The following is a 24,068-nucleotide window of genomic DNA, read 5'->3' as shown; positions in this document are numbered from 1 at the left end:
AATAAACGTTTCAGTTAAAACACAGCACTGTTTCGTTTCATTGCATTTATTTTGTATTTGATGTTCAGGTATTAACTCATATGTACACAAAATTCGTTATAGAATTACATCATTATAGAGTACAAAAAGAATGAAGTATAAAATGTAAAAGACAATGCGGTAGCCAATACGACAATCAGTTATTTCATCGTAAATTTGCTACATAATTATAGTGAGATATTGACTTTAGTGAGCTATTTCAGTCCAATCACATTGTGTTCTCGTTACCAGAAGTGTGTAATGCTTTGCTTACATGCCCCAAAAGAAATGCGTTAGCAAGGGAATGCTTAGTGTTGCTGATTTGATGATTCTTGATGCTGTTTCTGTTGTTGTTGCACTGGCACCTGTTGATTTTGCACGGGCGGAGGACTCTGATTGTGGACCTGTTGTTGTGCTACGGGTTGTTGTTGGACAGTTTGCTGCTGTTGTACTGGTTGCTGCTGCTGTTGTACTGGTTGTTGCTGCTGTTGCACAGGCTGTTGCTGCTGATAGACTGGCTGCTGTTGCTGTTGCACAGGCTGTTGCTGCTGTTGCACAGGCTGTTGCTGCTGTTGCACAGGCTGTTGCTGCTGTTGCTCAGGCTGTTGCTGCTGATAGACTGCCTGCTGTTGCTGATACACAGGCTGATTTTGGTAGACAGGTTGTTGTTGCTGCGGGATCTGTCCTGCGTGCTGGTAAACCTGGTTAGGATGCAGCTGCACCGGCTGTTGTCCGTTTCCGTACTGCTGCTGCTGGTATTGCTGGGCATACTGCTGTTGCTGCTGCGCGTATTGCTGTTGCTGCTGGGCGTGTACTTGGTCAGGATGCTGGTAGTGCAGTTGGGCGCCTGGTGGTGCCTGTTGGTAGGCCACTCCTCCTGGTGGTGGAGCAGCGTAGTATCCCTGTGGCATGTTCGGGTGCGGTGGCAGTTGGCCCTGGGCAATCAGGCGCTGCACTTCCTCCTGCCGCCGGCGTTCGTACTCCAGATATTCCTCGTGCGTATACTGTTGCTGTCGGTCGATGGTCTCCCATTCAGGGTCCTTTTGGAATTCTTCCTTGTTAGTCTGCATCATGAACTCCTCCACGCTGATCAAGCCGTCATGGTTCGTATCCGTTTCTTGGAAGTAATGCTCGCGCATACGCTCCATTTCTTCTGCCCGCTCCCTCATATCATCTTCGGGCAGATCACTTTGATACACTTTGTCCAGTTCCTTGACAAACAGAGCCTTAACCTCAGCTTCGTCCCAGTAGCCATTGCTGTCGACATCGTGGATCGAGAAGAAGGTCTTCGGGTCAAAGTCGTTCTTGTCCATGTGGTCCTGTTTCTCCCACACATCCTCTAGTTGGGCCTTGTTTCCGGGGTGGTGCAGCTTCTCGTGGTCCTTGTGCTTTTGCTCCTTCTCCTTGATCTCGGCCTCAAACTTCTTTCGCGACTCCTCATCCATCTCCTTTTTCTGCGCCTCACGCTCAAACTCTTTCTGCATTTCGTACTCCTTAAACTCGCCACGTCGCTTGCGGTCCGCTTCGGCCAGGTCGTCGGATGTCTTCTGAATGAGCTTTCGCAGATCCTCGATCTCGAAGGTATGCTCGTTGTCGTGGTCCAGATGCTGAGACACCTTCAGGTGCTTGCGGTCAATGTCGTTGGACAGCTCGTACGCTTGGTTTGCCAGCTCTCGCAGACGCTCCACTTCGCGGCGCTTGATCTCGTCCAGCTTGGTCCGCACATGGTGGTTTACATAGTCCAGCTCCTGTGCGATCTTGCCACTCTGTGAATTAAAATTGATTATTGAGCAACTGCTTGTGTCATATTCAGTAAATAAAGAGATTTAGGGCTATTTAATTACATCTTTACATGTTAATTAGAAAATATAGTTAAATTCCATTTAAATGTATATACTATAAGTGTATATTTTACATTTTTCTCGAGGATTATGGTAACAGAAATGGGTTTATCTGACTATTTGTAAATGCATTTTGGTGAGATAAGCTCCGAATGTAAACGAATCTGCTACTAATCGGTGTATTACTGCAAAGGTAATGTCAATTTAGCAACAAATGACTAAAGTTGCGTTTCAAGGCGTGGAATACATAGTTCCGGGAAGTCTCCGTCCTACTCACTCGAATGTCGGCCTCGGGCGCTTTGTCCAACTTCTTACGGAACTCGGGATCCGCCTCAAGGGCCTCGACCACCTCCCGCAGGTAGCGCTCGTACTCCAGGGCCGTTTCCACGTCGGCGGTGGCCGGAGTGGAGGACTCCGTCTCCTTGTTAGCCTTCTTGTTTTGCGTCACGGGCAGGGCGAGAATCGAGGCGGAAATCGCAAGCAGTGCCAATCCCAGCAGGGCCACGTTCTGCGCCATGGCTGTAAGTACGTGTGTCTGTCGTGTACTTCCCACTTTTGCCCAATGCAGGCCGACAACTGTGCAAATATCTCCACAAAAAACAAATATTCACAAGAATATTCTGACGTGTCGAAATTGCGTGAGACCGTACTGCACTCACTAGAGAATAATGCGAGTCCACGCAAAAAATACCCAAACATATGGTAAATATACCGGGAATATACCACAGTTTCAACCAAAGAAGCAAACCTTGGAGCATGTAGTGTTGGAATATATTTATGGTTGCTGTGCCTATACGTACAAGATATTCGGCATAAATTCCTAAATAAAAACTAACCAAGGTAATACCCATTTCTTTTTTAAATGTAATACCATATTTCATTAAATAATGGTAACCTAAAAAACATGTATCAGCCGTATCAGACTTAAGATAATTGAACCTCGAAAACAGTTTAGGTAGTCCCAGTGTCAAATTTTTCGGTGAGATATCTGATTCGAAACACTACCTTAATCATTCAGTGTGAATCGAAATTCCATAAAAATTTGTAAATACCACGTACAACATTTGAAAGTGCTAAAGTCAAAAACTAAATACATTTTTTAATTTCGCGTATCAAGTAGGAATATTTTTCCTTTTTGTTTTCGACATATTTCCTTTCCTTTTTTCGACAGGCTTGATGTCTGCTTTAATATTGCTCAGCTTCTTCTGCTTTGACTTTGAATCTTTTTCATTGCCCTTGCGATTTTTAAAAAATTGTTCAGTCCTTTCAACTTTCTTCAGTTTAGCGGATTTGTGCTTCTCGTCACTTTTAGCCTCCGGTCGTATCTTGGTCGATATGTCTTCGCGATCCAAAGGCTTCCTGGCTCGCATCTTGGCCTCCGATTTTCGAACCTTCTTCATTTGCAGCATATATTCCGGAACGGATCCCCCGGAGTTTTTAATGATAAGCGCGATGCTGTGGGATAAAAAAGTGTTTAAATCGGGCGCCAATAGCTCGTTTTGCAGCGTGAAGTTACCTTCTCAAATTGGATGTGTCCTCTTGTGTGAAAAACGTAATTGCCCGACCAGGACGTCCAGCGCGCCCCGTTCTGCCGATCCGATGAATGTACGAGATGGTGGTGGGTGGGAAGTCGTAGTTGATCACCAGATTGACACCCTTAAAATCAATGCCACGGCCCATGAGCTCCGTACAGATGAGCACCCAAATGCTGCCCTCTCGAAACGCTTTCACACAGTTGTCGCGCTGATGCTGACTCCTTTCGGCATGGATAACGTCCACGTTGATGCCGTCGTAAAGCAGCTCCTCGAACAGTTGCTTGGCGCGCTCCTTGCTTTGAACGAAAACGAGCACCGGCGGCTGGAGTCCTTGGCGCACAAGGTCTCGCATGGCCACCAGCTTACCGCCCTCGGATCCGACGAACAGCAGCTCCTGTTGAACCGTTTCCGTGGCGCTATTTTGCACTCCAATGGTGATGCGCACTAGGTTTTTGAGGTGACGTAGTGCCCATTTGGCCACTGGCACAGTGTACGTCGCACTAAAAAAGGCCACGCACTTGGTTGGATGCGAGCACGCGGCATATATGTCGTCTAACTGCTCTTTGAAGTTGTTTTGCCCTTCCTCCATCAGGCGATCTGCTTCGTCTAGCACGAACCATTCGACGTGGGACAAATCCAGCAAGGGTGGCTCCTGCTGCAGGAGGAACCTCACGCGGTTTGGCGTGGAGACAAGGATGTCGTAGCGTTGCTTGCACTCGGCACCGTGTTTCTGCTTGGTCTCGCTCACCTTGCTGATGAAGTGGGTGCGCAGGCCCGTTTCGCGGGTTAGCTCCGCACACTCGCGGTAGATTTGCTGGGCCAACTCGCGGGTGGGAGCAAGGACTAGAGCCCTCAGTCCACTGGTCTTGTGCACCTTCAGGCCATTGATGATGGGTGTGAGGAAGGCCAGCGTTTTGCCGGATCCAGTGGGTGCACAGGCCATTAGGGCCCGTCGCTGGAGGAGCACTGGCAGGGCCTGCATCTGAATCGGCGTTGGGCGATCAAAGTTGCGAGACAGTAGGTTCTGCTGCAGGCGAGGCAGCATCTTAAAGTATTTAGTCAGACTACCGAAACTGTCCACCGGCGGAGGAACATTCTTGCCCAGCACACTGATGCCATACTGCTTTCGCATCTCGTTTGCCTCATCGGCTGCCCTTTGAAGCTCTAATTCCTTGGGGGACAGTGTCTTTTCTTTCTTAGGCTTCTTGCGTTTGGGTTGATTGCTGTATGCCTCGTCCAAGAGGCGGAATTCTGTGGTGTCTTCATCATCTTTATCTGACTCTTCGTTTTTTGCGGGCTTCTCATGTTTAGAAACATCCAGTCGTGGCTGCGGTTGGGCTGTTTTTTGGGGAGGCTCCTTCTGCAATCGTTTTATTTAACTTGTGAACATTGCCTTTAATCATATACACTTACCTTTGACTTCTTGGTGAAGCGAACGCCCGCCGTAATCAATTTAAATATATCGTGCTCATCCATTTTCTCGAAAACAACGCACGTGCAATTGTTTTGATTCTGGCGCTGTGCTACCAGATCGGGAAAACTTGTACATAACAGAGCGCTGTTAACTGCAACAGCATTTTAACCCCAATGACCCCTTATTTAAATTATTAATATCATACTCATATTATTAAAATAAAGCTATTGTCAGAAAAAGTTTCAAAAAAAATGTTTAATTAAACAAAACCAATTTTTTAAAAAATGTTATTATAATGTAGATTATTTCAATTTTAGACAACATTTTTATTAACTTAAATATGTTCATATTAAGTTGATATATAATTGAAATATATATTTTTTATCTTTTGGATAATAATTTAAATTATTTGTTCGCTGTATGACAGCCCACACTTTAATACTATAAAAAATAGTTCAAAAGTGCCCTTAAATAATAAAAGGAAAAATTCATTTTATGCGAAACACTACTTTATTCTCCTGGCTCTATGGCCACCAGTTCATCAAGGAGCTCAACCCTTCGCTCAAGTCCCTTGGAGTCCTTTTCGCTGCCCCTGACACCCGCCACCACCCCGCCCCAACTAAAGGATCTATGTCCAGGGTCCTCCAGTCCATCATCCAGGTATTCCTCGCAGATGTTGTGCATCGCACAGATGCTCTCCACAATGAGGCGCACCTCATTCAAATCTCGGGCCTCCAGGGCGTACAGGGTATTGAACCGTCGGGCTAAGGTGTCCAGTACCTGTTCCGCCAGCTGGAAGGCGGGACGCAGCAGTTCGTTGAACACCGCATCCTTACGGAAGCACTCGGCCTCAATGGGCCGCATCAGGTAGGATTTGAGGGGAAACACCTCGTTCCCGATGAGATAGCTGCCCGCCGGCATGGTCCTTGGATTCAGGGCCAAGGTCTGTCCAATGGGTGAGTCCTCGAAGCTGTACTCCATGGCCAGCTCCACGTAGCAGTCGATGATCTTTCGCTCGGCATTGCAAATTAACTGGAGAATCACCGGCACATCGGCGTGCTCCGACTCCAGAAATACGTCCAGACGCCTCAGCGTTATGATGCCGAACAGTTCCCGAAAACAGCGCAGGTGCTCCAATTTCTGGTACCCCTGCAGGGTGCTCCGCTGGGCTGCCAGTGAGTTTGGCCACTTGATGAAGCTCTCGTAATTATCGGAGATGCAGTGCCAGAATGCCCGCACTACCTGCTGGCAAAGAGCCCAGGGAAGTCGAAACTTTCGGGCGATTTCCTCGAAGTGCTCATCGGTGGACAGCTTCCACAGGGCCAAGGACACCATGGTCTGCGCCGGCGGAGCAGGATAGCCTGGCAACGCTATTCCGCATAAAGTTTTCTCAAGGGTTTGCTGTATTTTCTGAAATAATTAAATTGTCTCTATTATTTATGTTTTTACTTTTATGCATTTATTGGCTTATGGCTTATGCATGCTTATGGTAATTTTAGGATTCGGTTTTTTATACAAATTATAATTTTAATAGAACGTATAAATGTCGTCGAAAACAAAGAAAATAAAGTATTCATAAATTGTAAAGGTTCCAGACATTCCTTGTAGATCCTGAATACTGAAGGAACACCTCTCCATACTTACCAGGAATGTAAGTTTGCGCATGTGGAGGTAGGACTCGAACTGGGCATCCGTGTAGCGGTGGAGGAGGTTGAGTTCCGGGTGGTGCCACTCCAGCTTGGGCAGTTTTAGGTCCTGTTTTTGGTCCTCCGGATCCTGGGAGATCCTGCGCTTCCGACTGGATGCCAACGCCCGATTCCGCTGCATCAAAGCGAAAATCTCAGCTTCATCGTCGTCCTCGTCAAAGGACAACAGTGGATAACTGCCTGAATTGATGTCCACGGACGGCTGGTCAATAAGCAAATCCTTGGTGATTATGGACGCAATGTTGGCAAGCACAGCGCGTTCCTCCATTACAAGTCCTTTGCAATTTCCGAATTTTTGGTTCGTTTTATGATTTATATCCTGTCTCCCGGCTTTATCAACCCCCTTTTTCGATGGGTGTGTGTGTATTTTTAATCAGCTGTTTTCGTGGTTTCCAGTGTGGAAAACTACGCTTTTTGTAAACGAAATTATATTAAGTATAATTTGTTTTTTTCGAGGTTGATAGCATTTGCCGAAAGTCTTATATTTTTATCCAAGCAATTAAATTATTAAATTCAAAAATGTTATTTTGCTTAAATTTTACATTCCAAGGAAACAGAGCAGCCACAGCTAGCTGCTTACAGCTAAAATATGTTACGGAACTGTTTAGCCTGAACGTAATGTAAAATGGATTACAGCACCACCGTTATTATTAAAGTAGTTTTTTAAATTTTGCAGTTTCTTTAAAAAATGTTAAATTTTTAATTCCTCATTTATTACAAGTATACTAAAAAAACTTAAACGAAATATGTTTTTGCATCATTATCTGCTTCCAGACTTACAATCATTTCTTGCTCTTTTACCTAATTCTTTATTTTTGGCTTATTAACAAGGTACGCCTTCGTAGTCGCATTCCAAAGGAACTATAAAATACTCGGTTAGAATCGTATTAGAGTACCGATCGTTAACAGGCACTTACCGATTTTCGGCTTCAACACTTCAAAGGACTCCCAGGCGCAGGTGTGCAATGTGGGATCTGCCTCCGGCATGCTGGCTCGATTTCCCGGGCGGGATGCACTGGCTCTTAGTTCTTGAACACGTCTTCGTAGGGCGGCCAAAACATCGGAGTGCCTCTCGGAGTAAACTAGATTGTTCTGCTCACAGGGATCCGTTGAGATGTCGTACAAGCACTCCTCCAACAGAGGATTACACGACCTTTGGAGGTCTCCACAACGCACAGCAGCCAATCGACGGATGATAGAAATCCGTTGTTGCGTCAGCCGACGCAAATCGTAACGAGAAAGGGCCCTTGAGGTGGCGGAATTGCGCACCGTCACCGCATAGCGACTCTCGCGGGGATCCAGGTCGTCCAGTTCCCGGTAGGTGAGCACCGAGTCGTATCGGCCGGCGCCAGTGCTGCCATTCACATACTTCCACTGTCCCAATTGGAGAGCAGCCAGGCGCCAAACGTCGTCCAAGATGTGCAGAATCTCTCGAGGAACGTGGGGAGCATCTGCGGATCCGGATAGCTCGGGCCACAAATCGATTCCGTCCAGTTTCAGAGAGCTATCCAGCTTTATGCCTGCAGCACGGCAAAGTGTTGGCAACCAGTCGGCCACATATAAGGGCTGGCTGAAGATGGAGCCGCGTGCTTGAAGCTTGGGGCTCCAAATCGCACCAGCCACCCGTACTCCGCCCTCCCACGGTGTATTCTTCTGCCCACGGAGTGGGAAATTGGAGCCCGTATTCGCGAACATACCCACCGATGGGGCTCCATTGTCCGAGTAGAAGATCACAATGCTGTTCTCCAATTGATCCGTGGCGGCCAGTGAGCTCATTATACGTCCCACGCTCTGGTCCAGTTTGGAGATCATTGCTGAGGATTAGATCAGTTTTGTGGTAAGTCAAGTAAAAATATGCAGTAAAAGGTATAATGTATGTATAACAAAGACTATCTTGTACTTACTTACTTACTTATACTTATACATTTTGACAAAAAAAATTATATTTTTAAAGTGTATTTACCTGCATATTTCCTTCGGTTGGGATCCTTAATATAGGAAAACTTTTGTATCTCCTCCTCGGGAGCTTGCAGAGGATCATCCTCGTTGGCCGTGTGGGCAGCCAGGTGGCTAAGCATAAGGAAAAGGGGTTGCTCCTTACTAGCATGGTCTTTAATCAAACGTTCCGCCTCGGCGGTAAGCAAATCAGTTACATAAACCCCACGATCCCGGCACTCCAGCTCCATGTTCCGCCGGAAATCGTAGCCCATACTATAGTTGGCCACTGGCATCTTGGATCGTCTCTGGAAGTAGTCTATATAAGCGCCCCAATAGCCGAAGTGATAGTCAAATCCCCGCCGAGTGGGCGTATATTCCGGGCGGGAGAAGCCCAGATGCCATTTTCCCACCAGGTTCGTGGAGTAACCAGCTTCCTTGAAGATCTCCGGCATCAATGTGGCATTGAGGGTTAGGGCCCACGGCTCTTCGTTGCTGATTACAAAGTGCTGGGTGCCTACGGTAATCGATATATTAATTGCCTTGGCTCGCTTCAAATACATATCTTACAAAAACAGAAAATGTTTTAATAAACTAATTGTGTCAATAAACCTTAATTTGTAAAAGTCATATTCGTTTTGTTAAATATAACCATTTTAAACTATTTCAAATGTGTTATTTTATATTACATTTAAATTTGAAAGATGGAATCTGGTAATGAAAACTTCCGTATGAAAAGATATACGATACTAACCCGTGTGTATTGGGTACCGGCCGCTGAGCAGTGCTCCCCGCGATGGAGTGCACATCGCCGGGGCGTAGAGGCGGTCCAGTAGACGACCGTGATAGGCTAAGGCATCGATATTGGGGGTTAGAAACTCCCGGCCGCCTCGAAAGCTCACATCATCGAAGCCCTGAGAGATTGTTTGCTTTAGAAATGGGTAAATGGGAATTTATGACGGCGAAACTGGTCCCACCATGTCGTCGGCCATAATGATGATTATGTTGGGACGCCGTGCTGCAGCAGATTCGTCCGACTTCACCCGTTGGAGGCAGAGCAAAAGCAGAAACGCTGATAAGCCCCGCATTTTGGTTACTTAACTCACGAATTGGACAAACACGTAATATTCGACTGCTTTGCACGGCCGCTACCGATCAACTGAATCGGCGAGAGCTCCACGTAACATCTCGCCCCGAATCGGTTTGGTTTTCGATCTCCCAATCAGTCTCAGCCGGCATTTCACTCCCAAGCCGAACTTTTGGCGTTCGATTTGAAACCGATCAAACCGAATTAGAAGCCACTAGCAACAAGTTTATTTACTAACACAGCTCCTCCATCAAAAGCAAGCGCAGTAACTATAATGCTTAGGTAGGTAGGTAGTGTAAATACGTACACTTCAATAGGCTTTTTGTTGGAGTCAGTTGAATAAACTGACAGCATATGGAGCATATTCTGTCTGGCATCAGTGTGCTTATCAAAGTGGTTAACCGTGAGCAGCTTCAGCAGAATAATCCAAGAAGATATAATTGCACATATAGAGTACAGTGTTTATTTTTTTGTATTACACTAAACTTAAAGAGTAGTCTAACAGAAGCATACTAACTATTTAACGATCTATTTGGGTACCGGAAGCCCAGCGATCCAGCGATTAATACTATAGGGACATGCACAGACACACACGCTTAATTAGCTACACACGCACACAGTAAAGGCATAATCTGATCCTGATTCTGATCCTCGATCCTCGATCCGTATCACCAAACGAGGCTCCTGGCCGCGGCCGGAAGACCACAGATGGCGTTGTGCACGGGAATGGCCAGGAATCCGGCCAGGGCAATGCCATAGGAGTCCGACTGAACCACCATGGCCATGGCGAACTGCTGGCGCTCCGGCGAGATTTCCTTGGACATCCGGTAGAAGGTGTTCACATAGGCACCGCCGCCCAGCAGTCCTTCCCACAGAACAATGGCGAACACGATCCAGATGCTGGGCGTGTACCACCAAATGACCTCGGTGAGGAAGTAAACCACGTTGACGAACTGGAAGATGGACATCAGCCAGATCTTGTCTAGCTGGAAAAGGTTGACCGAGGAGCGCGAGATAAAAACTCCGATTTGATAGTCCACATTCAGCCAGCGGTACTGCGAGTCTTTGTCCAGGAATATATCTTCAAAGTACACCAATTCGAACTAAAAAATGGATGCGAACGAATTGAAATTGCATGAGTTTAACTAACTACAGCTTAAAGCTTAAAGTATATAAAACTTACCAATCCTTGATTGATGAAGTATTCGAAGAAGTAAACCAGGCAAAGAGGCAGCATATACTTGAAGAGGTGCTTAATGTAGGACAGCTTTTCCTTGAATCCAACTAATGGCTTCTCATCGCTGATCAGGACTTCCGTGGACTCAACCGTCGTAACCGGCAATATATCAACTTGTGGACGACGAAGTAGCAACCAGAAGGCAAAGGCCTCGATCGCAGGGAAGATCAGCATGATCAGCATAGTATCTCTGGGACTGAAGTCTAATGATCTCAAGCTGGCATAGCTCAAGGATCCGATTACTCCCGCGCCACCAGTTCCGGACGACCAAGTGGATATCACATTCCTGAGGAAAACATATGGAAGTAAAGAGATTCTTTTCAGTATTTTAACTACACAAACTCACTTGTTGTATCGCGAAGAATAGGCCAAGAAAGTGGTCTCTCCGATGCCGCTGCTGGCTGAAGTAATGATGACTCCCAATAGAGCCATCCATTCGGCATTGGCGAATCCAACCAGAAGGAAACCAGCTGCTGAAAAGGCCACGGCAAGAGCTATCCGAAAACTAATATAATAAAATAAATAAAATATCAAAAATCAATTTTAATTCTTAAGTGATGAAATGAAACCAATTTCAGGCAAACAAGATATATTACTTACTTGACCCAAAATGGAAAGAATGGCATAAGAATCTTGACAAATAATGAGGGCAGCACGTCAGCCAGCAAGATAGCCCCCGTTGACACCAAGTGACAATTTCTTCCCGACAAGCTTTCCTCAGAGTCATCACTCTAAAAAATAAATAATTATTCAGACCAACTTATTACTTTATTTTATGGTATTTAAAGTGCTTACCGGATTAAACTGCTTGATAATATCGTGGGCAGCACTCAACATCACCACGTATCCGTAGTTGTTGCACAGACCGAGGATCCAGTAGGAAGTCAAGTCCCGCCACAAGCCCCGATCTTGGCGAGAGCTGCGAGAGGCATCTCCAGGGGTGACCACCACTTGGGGATCATGTTCGGCCTCGGCCTCTTGTTGCTTGCTTGCCGTCATATCGAGCCGGCTAAATACAAAATGAAAACCTCTTATAATTAGAACTTTGGCGAGGGAAAATCCAAGAAACTATATTTGATTCCTTAAATAATCTTGTCATTTTGCCATTTACTTGTCTATACTAAACTCTTTTGATTTCTCTTAAAAACGCAAAGACTCTATCATCTCTTAAAAATTTAAACTATTGTTGCTCTTTACAAAAACTACTGCTATAGTTGCACTTACGCCAATTGATTAATTGGTTAGGCGTGAACAAAGGTGGCTTTAAAACTTCATAACGGCAACAATATAAATGTCACGGTTTAATTATAAGAGTTTTTCAAGAGCTTTTCTTCACCATTTATTTGTTTCGGAAGACAAATGAGTTTATTATCACCTTACTTAAGTTTATTTAACTGGGACAATTATCAATTGAGGTATCTTTTGAAACTATGAGCTATTTTGTACTCTTAAAATTGAAACTGAAATTCACTCTTCGAAGCTGAGCAGCGACTACTGCTCGACTCGAATTTAAATAAATTGTTTAATTTTCCAAGCTGAGCATGTGCGTACGCAGTCTTGAACTTGACATAATATGGTCACTGGGGGAAGTGCCTAAAATAAATGGAAAGTACGTGCAATAAATGCTAAAAAGTGTACAAATTGTGTTGAAGGCAGTGAAAGACAGCTGTTTAGTTCAGACTCAGGGTTTGACGGGTTAAGAGACTCGTTATTTATATAGTTAAGTGCCTTGCGGCATATTTTCACGGCAGGTGCACACGTATTTCCTATTTAACTATTTGCATTTGTAATTAAGTGCGTCTATTACTTTACCTATTTCTCAGGCTCTAACTATACCTTTTAAGTAGCTTTTTTTACAATGCTTGGCGGTCTTGAATAAATAAGATTCTAGAGATCATTCAGCTATAGAGGGAAATGAACTATGTGGGATTTTACCGGATATATAGATGTACATATATTTATATATAAAAGTTTTTTGGCAATGTTTTGGGTAGTGCAAAGTGCAAATGAATTGATTTGTTTACATCCGACAGAACTTGTGACCGATAATAGATCGAAGAGGAAATGGGGACAACAGATGGGATAATATAATCTAAACCGTTCAATGCACATATTCCCATTTCATCGAACGGCTTTTATAAGCGCCCTTCACTGACAGCCTTTAATTATCCAGATCATTTAAGTTAACCTTGCAGCAGGCCAAGCTAAATCAAATAATGTAATCAACAATTAGCACGAGCTCTGTTAGCCAACAAAGAAAAGGCACGCCAACTGTAAAATAATTATAACAAATTTAATTACAACTAATTTAATGAATTCAGAAACCAGGCAAATGGTTTTTAGCCGTCCTGCACTTTGTTGGCCACTGACTCATTCTAAAGATTCACTTGATCCATTTGCGCAGTTATGAAGTTGTTGACCCACTTCGAAGTGCACTTTCCTATCCAGTTACTTTTGCTGGCTATCAAAAAATTGGATACCCGGCCGAAATGCATTTCGAAATATCACTGGTAAATGGAGAATGCTATGTTCTAAGGCACAGGGTGCTTCAGGAGATTTTTGTTTTTCAATATTAATTTTTACTCAGCAAATGCATAAGTAAGAGTACTTTTTTTCGTAATAAGTTTAAAGTTCTAGATATTTGGTTTGAATTTGATGCAATACAATAAATACAATGGTTAATTTACTGCAAATGTAAAAATGTTTCCAATTCACTATAACTTTCCCTTGCACTACGAGTATAGAGTTTTGTAAGGCCTAATGAAGTACAACCGTACATTCTTGCCACTATTTTTCGGTTTGGTAGATCTAAGGCTCCAAGAACTGATGAGTACGGCGGCGACGACGACGACGACGACGACGATTCGCGCTTCGAGGCGATCGCTGAGTGACTGAACCTGTGCGAACCCTCCCAACGGAACGAGAACCAATAACAATCGGCGACTACAATGAAGCCAAGCGGCTGGGACCCAAAGTATGAGGTATCACGCGAGTTGCCAGCGGCAGTATAAAAACTAAAACAATTAAAAGATGCAACAAGTGCCAAAGTGCCGATCAGCAGATTGATCGAACGTAGATCGGTAGCAGGTAGCAGGTAGCAGGTAGCACATATTACACACTGCGCATTACACATATCATTTAATTCAATTCAATTCAATTCGATTTGTTTCGATTCGATTCGATTTGATTCGAGGGGCAAAAGCGGGGGAGTTGAGTTTGGTCAGCGAACGTCACGTTTTTCGGGTTGGCAAGTGCATTCGCATTGGGCTTAGTTTGCCCTCTCAAGAGTGGGGAGATTGCGATAAGATTTTCGAATTTCTCGATGGCGAGAATCTGCGAACCTTGTGATTCTTTATGGTGGGAAATGCTTATCGGCTTGCGGTCTTTGGCATTCGTAGATCCCAAGCAATCCAAGAGTCGAACTGATATAGATTAGATTATGAAGATATTGTGTCATTACAGCGGGTTCTTAAAGATTTTCATTACTTTTGAACGCCGCATGTGCTAGCTCTTGATTGAAGTATTAAAATCATATATCTGTCAAGTGATCAACTCTATTTTGGAGGGTATTTCAACTTCGTTTTTGTGCTAGCTTTCGTAATTAGCACTTGTTATTGAATAAGTCAAAGCCATTTTAATTACTTTTAACTTTAAGTTGGGCAGCTCTGTTAACTTTGTGTTGTGCTGCTCAATATGAAATTAGCACTAATGGTGGTTCCGTTCTAAGTTTAACGTTCTTCTGGCGGAGCACGTGGCGTATGCGTAATCTGAAAGGTGCCTTTAAGCTCAAGACCACCTGTTTTCGGTAGTACAACGGATTTGGAAAAGTAGTCTCAATGAAAATATTTTACTTGCTGTTGGTAAACCTATTTTTTTTATAGTTACACAATAAACCAAACGGAGGTTATTTAACTCGATGCAAAACGGTTCGCTTATGCAAATCACATTTACCCGTTTAACTGGAAATGCTGGCTAATTTTATAACAACGGAATTTAATTGAAACGGAAATCTGAGTTACTTTCTACGGCCATAAATGCGCAATAAAATGCAATAAACATTACTCCCCCGAGTGAATACCAAACACCAGCCGTACGTACACTTTCGAATGATTTCCGGCTGCCACTCAATCCGTTCGAGCAATGAAAATCTACTGAGGACTCGTCGAATACGGGCCTAGATTAGAGCCGGACCAGTTGCAATCGACATTATCATTATCGTTAAGTGGGCAACAGATTAAATTACAGATAAGATGTTCGCAGCATTGGGCCATATAAATCCTAAGATATCACTGGCAATGGCAATTCGTATATGACAGGCTGTAGAGAACAGAAAGTGTAATCAAACTGATGAGGTGATGGCCATAAGCATGCCCGCTCTCTTTATCCGTGCCCGTACACTTAAGTCTAAAATTCGGACCAGTCGAGTGCTTGCTTGGCCATAATAAATTCATTGGGTATCGTTTTGCCATCCACAATATCTCCGTTTAAATTAAATCCGTTTCGCGCTCATTTAGCACGTACGGAAACCACCAAAACCAATTTCACACCGCAGCCGCAAAGCATGGAACACTTTTTACTTGCCACAGGGTTATACATGGCATTTAAAAAGAAGAACATGTTGTTGACAAATTGCAAAAATAAAGTGGTTGAGGCTGCTAGGGATAAAAAGGGACACCCGTGTTCGCTGTTGTAAATAATAAATAATTCACAATTGCTTGTCAATTTCGAGTCACTTCAAAGTTGTCCCCCCTGCGATGCGAAAGTAGTCCTTTTATGGCACAAACTATGGCCAAAGCAATGCCCTGTTGACAGCCAGATTGAGTTGACAAATTGTTAAGGCAATTTGTTATAGTAATACGTTGGGAATTCCGGAAAGCCAGTGAGTGCTGTTTGGCCAGCATTTGTGGCAGTTGCATTTAAATGGTCGACAGGGAGTCATTTAAGAAAGAAAGTTCCTAATACTTCGGGGCAGATTTATGCAAATTTAAGATCGTAAACAAATACAATTTACTGCGTAAACGTACAACATTAAATATTGATTAGCAGCCAGCCACATTATATCACTCTTTTTTCTCCTACACCCAGTTCAATAATATTGGTTCCAACTCAGGGCACTCTTATTTATTGTACAATCAATTTTGATAAAGATCTGACACATCCCATCTAATATTTGTCGCCTCCGGCACAAATCATTAAAATACCATAAATCATCACGGGGCAATATGCGATTTCTGCGGTGGGAAAACTACTTATTTTGGACGGGGAAATGCGAAAAACACAACTGTTAACTGTTTCTAATAGGCCGAATTAGGCTCACAGTCAGTTATCTAACATTCACACGTGGCATCAGGGAACAAAGTTTCAATTCGAATGCGGCCGGCCGGGCGCAAAAATGCAAATAAAATGGCCCGAAGAGAATGAATAAAATCATTGAGAAGAGGGAAAATGGAGAATAAAAAGTAACCGCCAAACACGAAAAGTTTTTAATGCAAATACGAAAATCGCATGGAAACATGGCCACCGCGTCCTTTGCAAGCCCCTTTATCCACCCCTCCGTTTAACGAGCCGTGCTGCAATTTTCCGGCGCGAAAACAGGAAGTGAGGAAAGCGTCGCCCTGCATAATTTTGCGATGTGAAAAGTTAACGCAAAGTGTTTTTATTTTCTCCTGGGTGCAAATAGAATATAGTTGTTACAGCAGCTTAAAGCAGTACGGTCTTAAAGCACTACGGGTGAAAGGTGAGGGGACGCGTGAAAAAGCGCTTCCAGGCCAGTTCCACCAGCAGGATTACCACGACCAGGATATCTGCGCAGATCAGCATAAGGAGCAGAGGAGCCACGTACTCCATTCCCACAGTGATGACGAAGTTCTGAGCCACGCAGTGGAGCTTCATGTGCACCCAGTAGCTGCGCTGCTTCCGGTAGACACCAGTTTCCAGGATTCTAAGGAATCTGAAATAAAATAAAGTGGCTTACTTCAAGTTCTAAATAGAATAGCATGGTATTGTATTATTTTAATCATAAGGACAGTTCCATCGATTTCATAATACATTAATAAATTCATGAACTTTTGGAATGCACTTACTATCTTTTGGAAGAGTACCAGAAGGACTTACCGAAGTCTGAAGAGCTCCTTGTACGTGGAGTTGCGATGTAAGTGCGTGTAGAATAGTTGCTCGGGTCGAAATAGAACTTCGTTTAGATCGCAAATCTGTTGGGCCGTAAAGTACCGCTCCACATAGGCATATCCGGAGGAGGTTTCGAACACGTAGACATAGCCAGGATTATCTCTGACCCTCAATACACCCTGCTCTGCGGGCAACCAAAGCTCAGGATTCTGGGTCTGCGTTTCGATTTTGCGTTTTATGAACAAGTGTATTTCCGGAAGTCTTGAGTACTGAAATCACCAAGTCTCTTAATACTAGATAGGTTAAGAAAAGAATGAAACCAACATTTAGGTAGCTCTTGGTGAAGGGAAGTGGTTCCAAGCCCACGGTGAGAGAACTCTCCGCCAGCTCCTGCATCGTTTTGATCTTAGACTTCACGGGCGAGCTTAGTAGAGAAGAAACGACTACGGAGGTGTAGTAGTTGTACATAATAAAGCTGATCAGGAACAGGGCGAAGTAAATAAGTCTGCCTCCGGCGGAGCGAGGAATCAAGGAAGAACTTTGGATGCAGGCTGCTCCAAAACTGATCATGAAAGTGCTCAGCAGAGAGGGCAGGTAGTCCAATCGCCATCGTTCTTGCATTCGCTTGCACTCCGTGTAGAAGGTGATCCACAGGAGGACACCAATCAACGAAAGTACTCCTCCAAAGAGATACCAAACCAACGGACTGAAGGGCTGAAGGAATACATCTCCCCGGAGTCCCGCATTGTGGGGAGTCCGGAAAATGCAAACGGATCGGAAAAAACCTGTCTCAATAATGGCAGACAAATACTTAAGCCTGCCTTCAGTGGCCAAAGAGGGCGTGGCCGTAAGATCCGCAGTCTGTTCCACCACAGCACCCACGGAACCACCTACTACATCCGATTTGCTCCAGCTGTCCGAGAAGATGAACTTCATTCTGCAGGAGACACTATGAACACCATAATTCCCGGTTTACCGAACTTACTTGCAGTGTAGAAGATCCCTCAGGATTAGCGTCAGGTGGAACCCAAATCTAGCTAATGAATCAATGTGGGTATCGTTCTCCTGGCTCAAAAAACGAATAAGTTCATCATCCGACAAGGTGAGTGAACGTTGGGTGACCACCGTTGCCACTAACAAATAGCTCGAGCTTAAATATTTGAATATATAAAATAATGCCTTACCCCTCAGAACAACGTCCGTCAGTTGTTCTCTATTTCCGTATTTAGAACGCTTCAGCAAGGAACTTAGATATCGAGTCCTACGACATTCGAAGGGATCACAAGACATTTCGTGGGATGCAGTGACATTCAGCTGCCCCCCAATAATTTTGCCATTATTGTAGACATCATAGACTGCATAGACAACCGAGTCGTTGTTATCCTGGAACTCCTCCTTCACAAAACTTACATCCGCATCAATGGATATGTTAAATAATGCAAACAAATCATAAAACTCCAATTCAGACTGGTTGCCAACCAAGAGCCAATGGTAATGCTGATTATAGATCTGCTCCCGACTAGCCTGAAAGTAAACATAACTAGAAGTGATGTATATATTACGTTGAATAGAAACAAACCTCCTCCACCAATTCCTGAGCCTGTTCGCACTTTATATCTACGTAGATCGCTAGAGTGGGCTGTGTGTGGCCCATGTAATTGAGTTCTAAGTGTGGCCAATTCGGCACTTCTCTCATTTGAACAAACTGATGATAGACAAGAATGGGATGTATGGGCTTGATGAACTGCTGAGCAAATTCAAGACCTTGAAAGAACGTATGGGTTTACAATTATCAGAAGAGTGTACAACTTCCTTTCCCACTTTCATCACTCTGCCAGCAGTGAAATAAAACAATGAATCCAATTCGCGACTGCACAAGATTGTCCAGCACAAAGTTGGCCAACTGCACCAGCTGCATTGTGGACTTCTGCCTTTTGCTTTCCATGCAGCTCCCTGCAGTCCCTTTTTATAGAACCGAAATGTCGCCCAATTTGGCTGTCATCAATGTGCGTTGTTTGTTTTTAAATTGCCAGAAATTGGTCATCATTTACCAATGACCCCCGACTGCTCACCTCAGTGGAGAGTGCAGTGGCGGTGCCAGATGACCTCCAGTCCCAATATGCCCATGCAGAGAATTATCGCTCCTAGAAGGATGATGAACAAGGGAGCAGCGTACTCCAGACCCACGGACACCGTGTGATTATGCTGATAGCAGTGGAGTTTGGTCTCCATCCAAGACCGCTCGTGCTTGAAGTGAACTCCCGTCTCCAGCATTCGCAGCTCACTGGAATGGGGATGGAAAGTATATCGGTTTTATTTATTTATTTATTTATTTATTTGATTAAGAAAGTAATTAGGTTACGTTACGTTGCTATTTGCTCACCTTAGTTTCATTAGCTCCGCATAGGGTGACGTCTTCGCCAGGACGGTGTGGGTGTGGGAGGCATCGCGTAGGGGAATCTCGTTGAGCTCGCAGATCTGGTGAGGCAGGAAGTGTTTCCTCACGAACTCGTAGGCCGTTGCCACGCCGGTTATATAGACGAAGCCTTCCTGATCCCTCACAGATTTGACACCAGCCTCGGTGGGCATATAGATTCGATCCAGGGATCGCTTGCTCCCCAGCACTTTTTTTCGGTAGAGGTCACGCACATTATAATCCTCAGATGTTTCCAAATACGTGCGGGTATAAACTGTTGGCTCTATGCCGACATCCAAGTTGCTATCCGCCAGTTGTTGCAGTGTACGTATGTTGGACTTAATTGGCTGGCCCAGCAGCTTGGACACCACGATGGATGTGTAGTAGTTGTACATCAAAAAGGAGGTCACCATCAGGGCAAAAAAGGCCATCCTTCCACCCATTGATCTTGGCGTTAGCCACGCCCCTTGAATGCAGCCAGCTCCGAAGGAAAGAAGGCAGCTGGTGAGTAGCGATGGCTTCCACTGCTTGCGGCGCTCCAAGGTGAAGGTGACCCAGAGGAGGCAGCCTGCCAGGAATAGTAACAGTGCGAATGTCAGCCAAACTCCTCCACTGAAGGGCTGCAGGAACTCCGTGGCACTGAGACCCGCTGAAACGGATCGGGGATTACGGAACATGCAAATTTCCCGGAAAACACTAAACTTCGTGATGGGTTTCAAAAACAAAGCGCGATCAAAGGAATAAATGAATGGAGCTATCGCCAAGTCCGCTTTATCCAGGATCAGATCGCCAATCATACCGCCTGTTGCATTGCCATCCGACCACCGATCCCTAAATATGTACTTGAACCTACAGTTTTTTTTTAAGTACAAAATGAATATAAAATTAGTACTCTTTATTTAGGCAAACCCACTTGCAGTCCAACATATCCCTCAGTGGCTGACGCGCCTGGTAGCCCAATCTACTGTAAGTATCTAGCTGAATCCGATCCTTGGAGTTCATAAAGTCAAAGATCTCCTTTGTGGACACATTCAAGGGTAAAGCGTTCACCTGTTTAAAAATTACCTAATAGGGATTACTCCTTCAGCTTTTTGTGCTTTGGCATACCACAGCTGTAGCTCTTATAGTTAGTCCAGTCAATGACTTTCTATGCTGCAAAGCACTCCGTGTGTAAAGATCGCTCAGATATCGTTCATCTCGACAGCTCGTTTCATTGCAGGAAATTTCCCGATCGGCTGTTATGTTTAAATCGCCTCCTAATTGTCTTCCCTTGTTGTATACATCGTAGAGTAAAAAGTTTTTAGTGATCGGATCATAAGTAACATAGGTAACATCGGCATCAATAAATATCTGTGCCTCCTTAAAGTGAGATTCCAATTCGGAAAAGTTCATTGACCTATCATAGATTAGCCAATGATATCGATAGCTAAATAATCTTTTAGCACTAGCCTGTAATCATCAAGACATTATCAAATCAATTAAGCTATTAAGTACAAACCATATTCAAGACTGTACCACTTGAATTGCAATCGATATCCAAAAAAACGCCTAGCTTAAGAATATTGTGATTAGGAAAGTCATCGTTCAGCTGAATGTCCGAGTGTAATGGTTTGAATTGAGTGAAGATATTTTTAGACTGTGCCAGCAGTGCCAGGTGCGAAAGTGCTGAAACAGGAAAATTGAATCAAATATCAAAGAATTGCCACACAACCACTTACAGTCCATTGACCAGCAGTGCAAAATGATGACATGACTCAATTTAGCCATGTGAATAAGGTTGTGTACAATTAAATTGTGCAATTGGATCATAGCAAAAGCTCGAACAAAGAACTCGACAATTATTGATACTGATTATGAGCCAACAGGGCCTTTTATAGGGCACACATAATGCCATCAGAGTGGAAGAAATCAACATAAAAGACAATTGATGGCTGAACTTGACTTGACAACTTAATGGGCCATAACAGGTATAGACAGGTCCTGACAAGCTCAATCAATGTGGAATGAAAATTGGGACAATTTAAGAGCAATTTCAGTGGTTAAAGAACTGTAAAACAAAGGGGCAACAATTTGTCACTCACCAGGTCTATTACAAATTTCCCATTTACTGATTCTGCGGGATAACAGCGATCAATTTCTTCTTTGAATAGCGAGCCCAGCTAATTTCCAGGAGCAGGATCAGAAGGGCCAGGAAATAGGCCACCAGAAGGGATATGAACAAGGGGGCAGCATATTCCATACCCACCTGGATCACAAAACTATTCGAGAACGTGTGCAACTTGGTCTTGCTAAAGAACCGGCTCTGTTTCGAGGTTATTCCGGTCTCCAGCATTCGCACCTGCAGTTGGGTGAGTAGCTGTCGGTAGGTAGAGTTCAGGTGAACCATTCCGTAGACGGCACTCTCGGGCCGCAGGATGATCTCGTTCAGATCGGAGATCTCGCGCGGAAGATAGTGCTTCTCCACAAAGTGGTACATGAACGAGGCCTCCGATGTGTACACAAATCCCGGCTGATCCCGCACCCGGATCACTCCCTCCTCCGGAGAAAGCCACACGCTGTTCGGATCTCGCTTGCTTTCCACCTTTTGTTTGTAAAGACTGCGAATATCTGGGCGCGCAGACGACTAGAAAAAAAGTGGTTAAACAGGTAAATATATAAAATACATTTAAATATATAAGTTATTTTACGAGTGTAGGCCCTATTTTAAGATATATTGTCAAGACCACTGCGATTGAAGCATTGCATTATCAATAGTAAAAGATCGGTTAATACACACCACCAGATAAGTCTTGGTGAACGGAACCGTATCGAATCCCACATCGAGGGAGCTGTCGGCCAACTGCTGAATAGTCCTGATATTGGAGCGAACCGGAGATCCCAGCAGAGTGGACACCACAATGGATGTGTAGTAGTTATACATGAGGAAAGAAGTCAGCATCACGGCGATGAAGGCCAGTCGTCCTCCTGCTGACTTGGGCATCAAATAGGAACCCTGAATACAGGCTGCTCCGAAGCTGATCAAGCAACTGCTAAGCAGAGACGGAATGAAGTCGAGACAACGCTGCATCCAATGCCGCTCCAGGTGGAAGATCATCCAGAGCAACACTCCGGCGAAGATGAGGAGTCCGGCGAAGGCGAACCAAACGCTCGGCATGAAGGGCTCCAGAAATACGGCCGCTTTAATTCCGGCATTATGTGGAGTACGGAACATGCAGACGGCCCTGAATTGGGCCTGCTCCGTCATGGGATGTACGTAGTGGAGGCGATTCCAGGAGGGCACAAACGGGGAAGTGCAGAGCTCAGCGGACTCGTTAGTCAACATCCCAATAGCTCCGCCAAAAGCATCCTGAACGCTCCATGTGCCACACCAAATGTAATGAAGTCTTAAAAATAGCAACCATTGTTAATTATAGATATCCATAATGGTTGCGGTTTTATTAGGTAGGTGTTTCTTGTGTCACTGATTTAAAATTAAGTTTTAATATAATTAAAACAAACTCTTACTTAAAACCAAGAATTTCCTGCGTGTGCATGATAAGGCGATTGCCAATGCGGGAAATCGAGTCCATGTGAGAGTCCCGGTCGCTATTAAGGAACTCGAGAAGTTCCTGCTCGCTGGAATTAATTGGCAGTACAGAAACCTGGGGGAAGCTTTTTATTAAAGAATTTTCAATATACTTTTAGAAAAACCTACCAATGCGGCCAATCGAAAGGTAACGCTCGATAAATCCATTCGGTGCTGCAGTCTAGGTCTTAAATGCAGTTCACTGAGATAATCCTTTACCTGGCAGTGACTTCGATTGCAATGCAGAGTCTGGTCCACGGTGATATTGAGCTTGCCGCCCAAATGACTTCCCTTATTGTAGACATCATGCAGCATAAAGAGCTCCTCATCCTGACGGCTGACATACGTCACGTCTGCATTGAGGCTTAGATTGGCTCCCCAAAATAGTTGTCTTAGCTTGGTAAAGTTACCTGCCTCGTCGTAAAGAAGCCAGTGCAAGTTTTGATTATAAAGCCGGGCACGACTGGACTGCATTGCAAATAATAAACAAAGAAAATCTAAATTAACAGCGATAATCGTTATTTAAAAATTTGTGAGGTAACATATTTTGTATTCACATATAAACTAATAGCTCCATACCTAATAAAATGATCAAAAATACTTTAAAAGGCCCACCTGATTGGTTACTAGTTCGGCTTTGTCACAACCCAAATCCAGAAAGACTCCCAACCTGACTAAATCGCTATCCAAGTATTCCTTGTGCACGTTGGCCAAGTTTTCAGGGCTTCGCAGGTCAATGTATTGCGAATAAATGCCGTTCTGATTTAGCATCTCAACCAAAGGAAAAGCCTCTGGAATATGTATGTAATTATTTAATATTTAAATAGAGGGCAGCTCGACATCTCACCCTTTGTCGACCAACAGTGAAATACCATGAGATTGCTCAAATTGATTTCCAGTAGATTGAAAACAATCAACCGATACAATGGCCAACTACTAGTCATCTTGACGGCTTTCTGCGATTACAACCAAATAAACGACAGACGACTGGCTCTTTTATAGCCCCAAGTTGAGATGTCGAACGAGGCCAATTAAGTTATTATAGCCAAATTTTGGGGCAGCCGTCCAATTGAGTACTTTGATGGACAGCTCCATCGAAATTTTGGAACCCTTTCTAGACCGCAGATATCCTGCTAGTGGAGCAACAAGTGTTGTAGCCAAGGCGCCTGCGCAGGACTCGGCATCGTA

General features: G+C 44.3%; 8 protein-coding genes across 9 annotated transcripts; all 8 read right to left on the bottom strand.

Annotated features, from left to right (window-relative positions):
- Window positions 1-30: 30 nt before the first annotated feature.
- On the bottom strand, window positions 31-2,517 carry LOC122616200 (nucleobindin-2). The gene is made up of 2 exons (XM_043791567.1): window positions 2,137-2,517; window positions 31-1,784 (listed from the first exon to the last, which is right to left on the bottom strand). The coding sequence occupies exons 1-2, from the start codon at window positions 2,374-2,376 to the stop codon at window positions 327-329; spliced, it is 1,698 nt and encodes a 565-aa protein (XP_043647502.1). The 5' UTR covers window positions 2,377-2,517; the 3' UTR covers window positions 31-326.
- A 416-nt stretch (window positions 2,518-2,933) lies between these two features.
- On the bottom strand, window positions 2,934-4,956 carry LOC122616576 (probable ATP-dependent RNA helicase DDX52). The gene is made up of 3 exons (XM_043792075.1): window positions 4,808-4,956; window positions 3,376-4,754; window positions 2,934-3,314 (listed from the first exon to the last, which is right to left on the bottom strand). The coding sequence occupies exons 1-3, from the start codon at window positions 4,868-4,870 to the stop codon at window positions 2,972-2,974; spliced, it is 1,785 nt and encodes a 594-aa protein (XP_043648010.1). The 5' UTR covers window positions 4,871-4,956; the 3' UTR covers window positions 2,934-2,971.
- Window positions 4,957-5,318: 362 nt separating this feature from the next.
- LOC122617344 lies at window positions 5,319-6,995 on the bottom strand. The gene is made up of 2 exons (XM_043793177.1): window positions 6,453-6,995; window positions 5,319-6,218 (listed from the first exon to the last, which is right to left on the bottom strand). The coding sequence occupies exons 1-2, from the start codon at window positions 6,780-6,782 to the stop codon at window positions 5,319-5,321; spliced, it is 1,230 nt and encodes a 409-aa protein (XP_043649112.1). The 5' UTR covers window positions 6,783-6,995.
- Window positions 6,996-7,221: 226 nt separating this feature from the next.
- On the bottom strand, window positions 7,222-9,591 carry LOC122617342 (arylsulfatase B). Its single transcript, XM_043793173.1, has 5 exons — window positions 9,427-9,591; window positions 9,204-9,363; window positions 8,478-8,966; window positions 7,432-8,328; window positions 7,222-7,375 (listed from the first exon to the last, which is right to left on the bottom strand). Exons 1-5 carry the CDS (start codon window positions 9,535-9,537, stop codon window positions 7,338-7,340), a joined length of 1,695 nt encoding a protein of 564 aa, XP_043649108.1. The 5' UTR covers window positions 9,538-9,591; the 3' UTR covers window positions 7,222-7,337.
- Window positions 9,592-9,982: 391 nt separating this feature from the next.
- On the bottom strand, window positions 9,983-14,919 carry LOC122617343 (battenin). Of its 2 annotated transcripts, none has more exons than XM_043793176.1 (6): window positions 14,872-14,919; window positions 11,569-11,782; window positions 11,374-11,504; window positions 11,120-11,278; window positions 10,720-11,059; window positions 9,983-10,639 (listed from the first exon to the last, which is right to left on the bottom strand). In XM_043793176.1, the coding sequence occupies exons 2-6, from the start codon at window positions 11,770-11,772 to the stop codon at window positions 10,205-10,207; spliced, it is 1,269 nt and encodes a 422-aa protein (XP_043649111.1). In that variant the 5' UTR covers window positions 11,773-11,782; window positions 14,872-14,919; the 3' UTR covers window positions 9,983-10,204. The 2 variants fall into 2 exon arrangements, with proteins under 2 accessions (XP_043649111.1, XP_043649110.1); XM_043793175.1 differs by lacking the exon at window positions 14,872-14,919 and adding an exon at window positions 13,551-13,695.
- Window positions 14,920-16,497: 1,578 nt separating this feature from the next.
- On the bottom strand, window positions 16,498-18,817 carry LOC122615680 (ionotropic receptor 75a). Its single transcript, XM_043790726.1, has 7 exons — window positions 18,721-18,817; window positions 18,479-18,663; window positions 18,084-18,423; window positions 17,885-18,032; window positions 17,224-17,836; window positions 16,888-17,168; window positions 16,498-16,723 (listed from the first exon to the last, which is right to left on the bottom strand). Exons 1-7 carry the CDS (start codon window positions 18,815-18,817, stop codon window positions 16,498-16,500), a joined length of 1,890 nt encoding a protein of 629 aa, XP_043646661.1.
- Window positions 18,559-21,124, bottom strand: LOC122615682 (ionotropic receptor 75a). Its single transcript, XM_043790727.1, has 7 exons — window positions 21,034-21,124; window positions 20,814-20,980; window positions 20,423-20,764; window positions 20,229-20,365; window positions 19,283-20,164; window positions 18,972-19,183; window positions 18,559-18,663 (listed from the first exon to the last, which is right to left on the bottom strand). Exons 1-6 carry the CDS (start codon window positions 21,122-21,124, stop codon window positions 18,973-18,975), a joined length of 1,830 nt encoding a protein of 609 aa, XP_043646662.1. The 3' UTR covers window positions 18,559-18,663; window position 18,972.
- Window positions 21,125-21,419: 295 nt separating this feature from the next.
- On the bottom strand, window positions 21,420-23,824 carry LOC122616744 (ionotropic receptor 75a). The gene is made up of 6 exons (XM_043792301.1): window positions 23,728-23,824; window positions 23,496-23,671; window positions 23,010-23,348; window positions 22,820-22,956; window positions 22,092-22,698; window positions 21,420-21,938 (listed from the first exon to the last, which is right to left on the bottom strand). The coding sequence occupies exons 1-6, from the start codon at window positions 23,822-23,824 to the stop codon at window positions 21,420-21,422; spliced, it is 1,875 nt and encodes a 624-aa protein (XP_043648236.1).
- Between the last annotated feature and the right edge of the window lie 244 nt (window positions 23,825-24,068).

Source organism: Drosophila teissieri, chromosome 3L (assembly GCF_016746235.2).
Source record: "Drosophila teissieri strain GT53w chromosome 3L, Prin_Dtei_1.1, whole genome shotgun sequence".
NCBI classification, from domain to species: Eukaryota; Metazoa; Arthropoda; class Insecta; order Diptera; family Drosophilidae; genus Drosophila; species Drosophila teissieri.
This window is presented reverse-complemented; position numbering and strand designations above follow the sequence as displayed.